Raw genomic sequence first — 10,959 nt, forward strand, 5'->3', positions numbered from 1 at the left:
TCTAGTTGTATAAAAGAAACATCAAGCCAGGTGTGGTGGCACATGCCTTTAATCTCAGCATTCAGGAGGCAGAGGTAGGGGGATCTCTGAGTTTGAAGCCAGCCTGGTCTACAAAGTGAGTCCAGGACAGCCAAGGCTGTTACACAGAGAAACTCTGTCTCAAAAAAAAAAAAAAAAAAAAAAAAAACAGAACAACAACAACAAAAGAAACACCAAGGGCTGGAGAGATGGCTCAGTGGTTAAAAGCACTGACTGCTCATCCAGAGGTCCTGAGTTCAATTCCCGGAAACCACATGGTGGCTCACAACCATCTATAATGAAATATAATGCCCTCTTCTGGCCTGCAGATGTACATGCAGGCAGAGCAGAGCAATGTATACATAATAATAAATAAATCTTTTTGTAAAAAGAGAAAGAGGCACAAAAGAAACCTCAGGCCAGGCGTGGTGGCGCACACCTCTAATCCCAGCACTTGGGAGGCAGAGGCAAGTGGACTGCTGTGACTTTGAGGCCAGCCTAGAGAGAGAAACCTCAGTACTGAAGAGGAGTGGCCACAAACAGAATTTAATTAAATGCAATGCCTTGATCATGATGAGAGAAATCTCCACAAGGGCTAATGTTCTTTGTGTCTTGCAAGGCAGAGGGAATTGTCTGTCCTTGTCCCTTTGAATAGGAAGCAATGTCTGGTGAGAAAGATAGCATTCTCTTTACAAGGAAGGGGGGTGGCGTTCTTATTCTCTTCATTAAGAATCTTGTGAGCTGGGCGTGGTGGCGCACGCCTTTAATCTCAGCACTCGGGAGGCAGAGGCAGGCGGATCACTGTGAGTTCCAGGCCAGCCTGGTCTACAGAGTGAGTCCAGAACAGCCAGAACTACAAGAGAAACCCTGTCTCGAAAAGCTACCATATGGCTATTATTTGATCTTGGGAAATGGGATTCTGGAAACTGTATAAAGGTGCTGCTACTGCTCTTAATGATGATGATGATGGTGGTGGTGGTGGTGGTGGTGATGAAGATGATGAAGATGACGCAAGTGATAAACTGTCCTTTATCTGCAACTTAGTAGTTTGATGGCTTCTACCATTACTTAAGAACTAGCCTGAAGGGGGAAAAAAAAAAAAAAAAAACCAGCCTGCAAATGTGGTAAAAACAAAAACAAAAACTTGGAAATCAGATAAATATTTCCCCAGGGATATTGGAAAGAATTTCCCCCTTCAGAGGCAGACATGCAAACACTATGTAACAATTACTTAGCTCTGTCAGCACAACAGAGGCTGGCGATTAAACAGACTGAGAATTTAAGCCTTGTAATCTTCTCTCTCAGCGTATGGTGTCACGGCTTCTCTATGAGCAGCAGCTACCCACCCGTCCTTGGTGAAGTCACCAAACTTAGACCTGGTAGGCACAGACCAGGGCTTTTATCACTGAAGAACTTTTAGGAAGTAATCCCTCAGTTGTTGTTAGCTGTTAGTGAGTTAGATCCCACTCACAGAACTGCCATCTAACTCTATTCAAGTTGTTGTTTCAAGCTTGTTGCCTATACATGTAGTAACCTTAGCAACAACAGTCTTAGAGCTAAAAAATAAAATAAAATTTGCGAGAAAATAAAAATTGAGGAGCAACAGTGGGATATTAAAAGTATTAAACTTACTAATCTTTTATTAATCTCCATATGTTACCTATTTTCAAGTTTTAAACTTATTTTTGGTGTGTGTGTGTGTGTGTGTGTGTGTGTGTGTCTACATGACAGCCAGAACATGTGTGAGGTTGTTAATCTCATGCCACCCTCTGAGTCCTGGGATTGAACTCAGGTCATTAGGCTTGGTGGCTAATGTCTTTACCCACTAAGCTATCTCTCAAGCCCTTCAATGTAATATTGAATTATAGTTCTTCTCTGGGAAATAGATCATTGATGTTTTTCTTGGGATTAAATGGAAAACAATATGTTTATGTTTTATATTCTTAATTTCCACTTTATATAAAACAAACCATCTCAGTCTACAAGCATGTAGGCTGAAAAGGAAAAGTGAAGCTTAACACTTACTTTCAATAAAGGTAAAAGGAAAAGTAATATAACTTATAACTTATATAAGTTAGTTATACCATCCTAAAACAAGAGTTTAGTTTCTAAGAACAAATTGGTAAATATTTGCCATTGGAAAGGAGATCTTTTGTTTGTTTTTTGGACAGGCTCTTTTTCTGAGACCCCTGCTGGACTTGAAACCAGTTTATAACTCGGGCTAACCTTAAACTCTGTATCCTCCTGTATCCGAGTGCTGGGAATATGTTCGTTCCGTCATTTCCAGTTTTCTCGTTGCTTTGTTCAGTTATTTTACCTCAAAGAAGCAGCTCGTGGTGCTCAAGAGACAGCCAAGGGTTCATTACGGTGTCAGACACATCTGACTAAAGGAAGCAAGGGGCAGGAGATTTCTTTCCCTGAGGTCTGCTGCTACTAATTAAGGATGTTGTGGTCTGTACCAATTTCACACACACACACACTCACACACAGGTTTCAACACAAAAACACAACTCTTACCTCAAAGGGATCAGATACAGTTTTTTTCTGGAGACAAATATGCATGGCCATGGTTTAGGAACACAGTTTCACGTTACCCCAAATTCCACATTGCAATATGGCCAAGATGGTGGTATGATACTCCTGTGTAGTTTTGCAGTGAGGAAACTAAGATAACCATAATCAAGACACTTCCCAAATACAGTGGTAAAAACACTGGGTAGACAGGTCATAGGAATACGAGGAAGTCTCAGCCATAGCCTCAAATGGTATCAGATGGTCTCTTCAGCCTTTTGGTTGGTGGGAACTGGGAGGTCTGCTTGTACATTCCAAAGGATTTACCAGTACTCACAAAGGTTAGGTCACATACAGAGCGGACAACATATGGCCACTAAGCAGCGCTAAAGTTGCCCCAAGACAATTTGGCTGTGGACTAGCAACCTTCACTACATCTTTAAAGTTCTATCAGTTGATCAGCCTGGGCGGAGGTTCAGAGTAAGGTGTTGTCCATTCCAGGAACTTTCCTTCACAAAGGGAAAAATGGAAGGAAAAAAAATATTAGTTGCAAAAAAGTTTCAAGGTTTTTTTTTTCTTTTGACCTACAATTTGTATCAAACTCAATCCTCACAATTCCTTAAATTTTCCAGTTCTCAGTTGGGCATGGTAGTGCACACCTACAATCATAGTACTTGGGGAGGTAAAGTCAAGCAGATCTCTGTGAGTTCGAGGCCAGCCTGGTCTACAAAGTAAGTCCAGGACAACCAAGGCTACACAGAGAAACCCTGTCTTGAAAATCCAAAAACAAACAAACAAACAAACAAAAATGTCCAGTTCTCTCTCTTTCTTCTTTGTTCATTCAGTATACACAAAAATTCAGTAGCACAAGTGAATACAACTTGGTGGTTTTAAGGTAAAAGTTACTTTATCTGTAGATAAGTTGCATGGGATAGTATATGGAACAGCGGGAGAAGTGGAACCTCATGAGATATGCAACATTTCTGAATATTCTGAGCATATGTATTTCAGAACCTCAATTTGTTATGAAGGTTAAATGACTCTCAAACTCAGCACTATATGGAAGCTATTATGTTGAAGACTATATTGTTTTTACTTAAATTTAAGAAACGCCAGGAAAAGGTATTTTTACTTTTATTAACTTCTGTAGTGGCAAATATAGGATTGAGCAATGTATAATAAAAGCAGCTAGGGGTTGAGGATATGTAATTCAGTTGGTAGACTGTTTGCCTAGCACATTCTTATAAACCAGGTGTAGGTGGCACATACATGAAGTTCCATCATAGCTCAGGGTCATCCACAGAGTGTTCAAGGCCAGCTTTGGCTAGAAACATTGTCTATAAATATTTATATTTTTAAAAATAAAACTTTTTTTTCCTGATTAACTCACAGCTAGTTTAAGAAAGTCACTTAAACATGTGCTGAGCCAGGCATGGTGGTGCATAACTTTAATCCCAGCATTCAGGGAAGCAGAGGCAGGTGGATGGATGTGAGTTCGAGGCCAGCCTGGTCTACAAAGCAAGTCCAGGACAGTCAATGCTACACAAAGAAACCCTGTCTCGAAAAACCAAAAACCAAAACTAAAAACAAAACATGTGCCAAATGCCAACTGCTGTACATCTTGGTGAACGTCTATACAGTGAGACTGGCCGGTTTGAAGCTATGAAAGTTCACTAAGGGTATTACACTTTCACTATCGGCTACCTGCCCCTTTACTTATCCAACAGTACACACACACACACACACACACACATACACACACACACACATACACACACACACACACACACACACACATACACACACATACACACACACATACACACACACATACACACACACACATACACACACACATACACACACACACACACACACTACACACACACATACAACACACCATACACACACATACACACACAACATACAACACACACACAACACAACATACACACAACATACACACAACACACACACACTACACACACATACACACACAAATACACACATCACACATACACACACATACACATACACACACACATACACACACACACACATACACACACATACACACACATACACACACACATACACAGACACATACACACACACACATACACACACACACACATACACACACACATACACACACACACACACACACACACACAGAGAGAGAGAGAGAGAGAGAGAGAGAGAGAGAGAGAGAGAAACAATAACAGTTGAAACAAGAAAAAAGAAACTTCATATCTTCTTTCATGATGTGTCATGATATATTAACTGAAGATTTAGTCAACATCTGCAGATTGTACAACATGAAGGGAAGAGGGCAAGAAGAAAAGATATCACAAAATGCCCCAGGCTAGAACCTGAATCTGCTACTCAGAGAAACTGGATTTCACCAACGGTTTCTGCTTTGGAGCTCGGTGGAAGCCGTTTTACTTTCTTCGGCTATAATTTCAACATCCATGGAGGGAGTTTGTTGGCCAGTCAGCTGCCTCCCCATCCTCCACCTTTGCAAGGCCTGCCCAAACACAATTTTATATATATATATATATATATATATATATATATATATATATATATATATATATATTGTGTGTGTGTGTGTGTGTGTGTGCATTCAATAACAATTAGGGGGAAAGGGCCATGAATTTGAAGAATAGCAGAGAAGAGTATGTATAAGTGAGGGTTTGTATTAAGGAAAGAGAAGGGGGAAACGTAGCAATTAAATTACAATAACAACAATAAAAACACTATGGGTGACCTTTTAACCTTTGCTCCCGCACTGAAGCCATGCCCTTGGGTCAAAGCCTTTGTACCGCTTCTTTTGCGCACGCGCTTCTCAGGCTCACTTCCCTCCTGAGAGGCGGGGCTTCCTGTTTCCTTTAGCTTGACTACGGAAGTAGGTACGGGCTGCTCCGGTTGCCCGACGTTTGGGAGATTTTCGCGTCTACGCTCGTTGCCTCTTCGGCTGGAAAGATGCCGGGTCTGGCCGCCGCCAGCCCCGCCCCGCCTGAGGCTCAGGAGAAGAAGCCGCTGAAGCCTTGCTGTGCCTGCCCGGAGACCAAAAAGGCGCGCGATGCGTGGTCAGTGCGCAGCCGGGGAGGGGCGGCGGGGCTTCCGCAAGCTCGCCTGGGCTCCGCTCTGCTTCCCCGCACTCAGAAGTTACGGGAACCTGTAGTCCTGTCTGTTGCCTGAATCCGCAATTCAGTCTTAGGGGTGAAGGGAGAGGACAAGAGGTCAAGTTGGCCTTAAATCCTTGCTACGAATGCCTTTTAACCGGTCCAGATAAATAGAAGTGCGCGAAGATGCTCCTTGATTTAAAGGCACTTAAAATATGTGGACAGCCTTTACTGTACCACAGCTATGATAGATTTAGCAAGACCAAAGGGTAAAGATTTCAACTAATTTCCAAGATTTTTTCCAAAACATATGAACAGTAGGACATAGGATACGTTTCTGGAGAGATTCCTCCTTCCCCGTTTAAAACAGCTGGAGGTTGTAAGTCAACCTGTCTTGGGCTGGAGAGATGGGTCAGTGGTTAAGAGCGCCGGTTGACCTTCCAGAGGACCTGGCTTTGGTTCCCAGCATCCACATGATGGTAAACAATGGTCTATAATTCCAGCCCCAGAGGAATCCGATGCCGACTTCTAGCTTTTTCTGGGCACTGATACACACGGTGCACAGACAAACATGCAGGCAAAACTCCTATACACATAAGCTAAAAGCAAATAAAAATTTAAAAGTCAACCTGTCTATGGAATAGGCGATATTAATGTTTATCTACTTTACCATCAAGTCACAAAAGGTTTTGTTGGTGCTCGCTTTTATGTAGCCTCAGTTCTGCAGCAAACAGTGGCGTCCTCAGATAGTGTGTGTGTGCATCTCCGTCTATTTCTGCCATCAAAGTATAAAAATAATCATAGAAACAAGATATTATAGAAATAAGGTGCTCATGCCTGTAATCTTACTGCCGAGGTGACTAGAACAGAAAGATCACCACTGTTTTAAGTCTAGCCTGAGCAACCATAACAAGAAATTATTCATTGGTATAGTAAGGTAATGAGAGTGTGCCCTAGTTATTTTATTATCACTACTTTGCAGGCCATACTGTGAACGGAGAGTTTAGAGATCAGTCTGATTCTGAAGTTCCTTGATGCTAATAACTTGCTGAAAGAAACTTTGTGTAGTGTCAAGGTACAGAGCCTGTAGGCAGGCTTTGAATCCTGATCCTCCAACCTGGGGATCTTTGTACGAGGTGCCTAACACATCTGTGTGTTGAGTGAGTCCAATAACTGGGTGAGCCCAGCATTTCTGTAAGGTTTAGTAAGTATAAGTGAATGCCAGCTATGACACGGAGCTCACTGGCCCACCCAGCCTCTGATTTCCTGGGAAGCATTTTAATGGTACAACCTGCTTTCCCCCACTACTTTTGAGACAGGATCTTGACATGTAGCCCAAGCTGTCCTTCTGCTCAGGGTTCTCCTGCCTCAGCTTCCCAAATGTGATTGCAGGCATGTGTTGGCACGTTCTAGCTCTTGTGCCATTTACATTGTTGGGTGTTTAACGATTAGAAGTAGGCTTAAGTGTTTGACTAGAAGAAGAAACAGGAAGTTAATTCCTGTGTAATAGTAGGCCTAAAAGTTAAACTCTTCCCTTCATTTTATGTAAATATTCAGCTTATTTCATTATAAAGAAATGTTTATTATTCCTTGGGTATAGACTAGAGACTATACACAATTGCTTTATCTAATTCGAACCTTCCCCAAACAATAACAAAGTCTTTATAAGCACAGAACCACCATCAGGACAAATACAGAGAACAGAGAAGCCAAGCTTTGGTATAGTAGAGGTTTCTTGGTAACTCCAGCTGCAATCTGCGGACTCGCTGTCTCTCCCCTGCACTGTCTCATATTCTCCATGAATGTGCTCAAACATCTACTTGGAGGTCACAAACACATCATTTTATCTTATAGCATCATTGAGAAAGGAGAAGAGCACTGTGGACATCTCATCGAGGCCCACAAGGAGTGCATGAGAGCGCTAGGATTTAAGATATGACACGGTGAGTGAGCTATATTGCTTCAAATTTGTATATTACTTTACAGAGTTAGCTGCTGGGCAGCCTTCTCTTCGAATGCTGGTTAATCTACCGTGTTTAGTTAGCGCTTGAAAAGTTGCAGTTTCTAGCACGGGTTGTAAATCTGAGGCAGAGTATGAAGCTTTTGAGAACTGGCTTGACAAAAGCCTTCCGAGCTACGTTAGAAGCAGAGAGAGTTGTGGCTGAGGGAAGTTGAAGGGCCTTGTTTTCCAAGGTAAAGGAACTAAGTGGAAAACATTCCTTGTTTCTTGTTAAGTGGGTCTTCAGTAGGAAGTGTCCCGCTTTCCAGTGAAAATGGACCCTGTGTTTTAAGTCAGGCATTGCTCTAATACTAAAGCCTCGGAGCAGCTTTTGAAGAAGTGTGAATCCAAGTGTCCGTGTCAAGAAGGATGTGCGTGACAAGACCACAGACCACGACTGGCGTTTGGAGTCTGTTGCTTCGGGTGTTAACTCCGGTCACCAGTTCGCTGCCTTCCACTGCTGTTCTGAAGTCCTCGCTAGAGAGGCTGTCCTCAGTGGCCCGTGTAAAGCGGTGCCCCTCCCTGCCATTGTTGCGGCCGTACCCTGTAGGCCTTCCCACCAGTGGCAGAGGTGTTCTGCAGCCGCATTCTCCGCTGTGGTAGCCACTAGCCTAACGAGGTTGGGGAGCTGAGCTCTTGATTTACAAGAAGGTGGCTAGCGGCAACTCTTGGTTTTGCAGCCACCACCTATATACTGAGCCTCTTCTTCCAGCAGTTGTCCACGCTTCCTCCAGCGAGGATGTACAGTCTGGGGAGCGTGCGCTTTCACTCCCAGCATGTCCCCAGCACCTAGACCATTGCTGGCACGTAGTAGGTGCTGGGTAAGGTATTGTTAGTTAAATTAATGAGTGAACGGGTGGGGAAATAGTGGTGGTTCCCTGGGGCAGGATTGCTGCGGTGGGCTAAGCAAGCATAGTGAGAGCTGGAACCTCAGCCGCTCTCAAGTCCACTCCTCACTGTCGCTCCCAGTTTAACAGGGCTGAAGCTGGGCAGTGGTGGCACACCACGCCAGTACTGGGGGGTGCAGGTGGGAAGGTGGAGCAGAGGCAGGCGGATCGCTGTGAGTCGGAGGCCAGCCTGGTCTACAAAGCGAGATCAGGACAGCCAAGGCTACACAGAGAAACCCTGTCTCGGAAAACAAACAAACAAATAAATAAATAAAATAACTAACTTAGCAGGGCTGAGAGATAGGGAGGCCACATGCCAGCTTAATAAGAGCAGAGAGCTGGTTTCTTTCTCCTCCACCTCTCTGGAATTTCACGCGTGATTAGTTGTTGTCTTTGAAGTGCAGAGAGGAGGTAAGGAGCTCGCCTTCCTGATAAGTTTGACTGGAGAACAGTCTTCAAAGCCGCAGACCCCGGCGTCCATGCATGGCTTTCTTCATGTGCTGGCTCACGCTAGTCGGTTGTCTGAGCTTGCATAGAGCATCTGAGGGAATCTGAGGTGCAGTGAAGTGTGTAGTGGTAGCATTACCGTTTTTGTATTCTCCAAACCAGAAGAACTTTGTGTTTTGGTTTTTTTTTTTTATTTTGTTCCGAAACAGGGGGCTTTGTGTTTTAGTCCTAAGACTTAATGCTATTTTTTGCCAGCACACTCATTTTTAGGATTGTACATTACTTTAATCTTCGATCCTAAAACTCATAGCACACACTAATTAAATAGATCTGTTGCTGGAATGCATGCAAGCATATGCCTCAAAAACCAAGCCTCTGACTGTAGTAAACCACCACGTAACTGCCTGCACTGCTCAAAGATGAGCTTGATCGCCGATGTGCCTCTTAGCCTGAGAGACACAGTTTCTGAGATCCTCTTCAGAGGGAAATACTAGCTTGTTCCAGCAGTGGCCATGAAAGCTCCTTAGTACAAAGCCCGTCATAGATGCTGACGTTATTCCCAAGTACAATAGACTTTAATTGGACCTGGCTTGCAGCAGATGGGGGTAAGTGTTACCCCCTCTTGTGCTCTGTATAAAAGTACTCCATGCCTCAGAAACACCTCAGGAACATTTTCTATAATTCACAAGCCCTGGCCTCACCATTGACTCAAACTCTTAAATGATTCAAGTCCTTAACTGCCACCACTGAAGAAACAGTAGGGAATATGCTAAATATAAAATATATGAGGATTTAGTGATAGCAAAGGCAGAGACTTGAAATGATAAGGAAAAAATAGGTCTCATAATAGTGAGACTAGACAGTTTTTCAGTCTTTGTAATCTTTTCTTACTGAGAGAGAAGGTAGCCAAACTAGTACCTAACTAGAAATATCAAAGTGGCTCTTTCAGGTTTTTTTGTTTTGTTTTTGTTTTGTTTTTCTAGTCAGGGTTTCTCTGTGTAAAAGCCCTGGTTATCCTGGACTCGCTTTTTATAAACCAGGCTGGCCTCAAACTCAGAGATCCGCCTGTCTCTGCCTCCGGAGTGCTGAGATTAAAGGCGTGAGCCACCACGCCTGGTTTTATTTTTCTTTATTTTCTTTATTTTTTGGCTCTTTCGGTTTTTAAGGGTCAAGAAACATGGAAAATCTTCTAAAATCCAGTTAAAGTAGTGAAGATGCTAGTTTTTGTTTGTTTAATTCAACGTTATACTTAGATGTTTAAATGAGCCACTTTTATATATAGATTATTTATAAAAGTATTCAAGATATGAATGAATGAAAGGGGTCATTTCTAACACTCAAACTTAAGAACAAGACAAAAGCCTAGATCCAGTTTGATGTTTGAAGGGTCACAGCGAGAAGCCTGGCACTGCCAGAGAAGGCCAGCAGCACTGTCCTCTGCTGCCCTCCCGCTGGGTCTGTCACTATGGCCGTTACTTGCCCTCGGGTCAAGGAAGAGCTTCCCACAGGAGTTGTGCATGCTGAACTGGCCTTTAACACAGAGCGTGGCCAGTTCTTGGAAGAGCAGAGCCTCACAGGCCTCTTCTGTTCACTGGCTGTAAAGGCGCGGTGCCTCACCAAAAGCTTCTCAAGCTCCCACAGTGCAGCGAACGCTTTTAGGGGTGTCATTAAGATGAACTAGAATTTTGAAAAGCACATCTCTATTTCATTTCTGGTTCAGAACAATTGTAACAATTATCTAATATTTGAGTGAAGCGTTTATTTCTGATGGTCTTAAGTCCCTAAATCTGTAGGTCCGATTTGATGTTTGAACTCTGACTTTCTAAAATAAAGTCTTTTCTGTAGGTGGCCTACTTGGTGAATGAATAATCCCTGAGGAATGAAGATTAACTATTTTGGAAGTTCTTTGATGAACTTTACTAAGTGGAGAAAGTATTTATCATTTATTAAAAAACAAAAAGAAAGAAAA

The 10,959-nt window shown here is 42.9% G+C and overlaps 1 protein-coding gene across 1 annotated transcript; it reads left to right on the top strand.

Annotated features, from left to right (window-relative positions):
* The first annotated feature begins 5,445 nt into the window (after positions 1-5,445).
* Positions 5,446-10,959, top strand: LOC127192680 (cytochrome c oxidase copper chaperone). Its single transcript, XM_051149900.1, has 3 exons — positions 5,446-5,621; positions 7,512-7,600; positions 10,836-10,959. The coding sequence occupies exons 1-2, from the start codon at positions 5,515-5,517 to the stop codon at positions 7,594-7,596; spliced, it is 192 nt and encodes a 63-aa protein (XP_051005857.1). The 5' UTR covers positions 5,446-5,514; the 3' UTR covers positions 7,597-7,600; positions 10,836-10,959.

Source organism: Acomys russatus, chromosome 8, assembly GCF_903995435.1.
Source record: "Acomys russatus chromosome 8, mAcoRus1.1, whole genome shotgun sequence".
In the NCBI taxonomy this organism is placed as follows: Eukaryota; Metazoa; Chordata; class Mammalia; order Rodentia; family Muridae; genus Acomys; species Acomys russatus.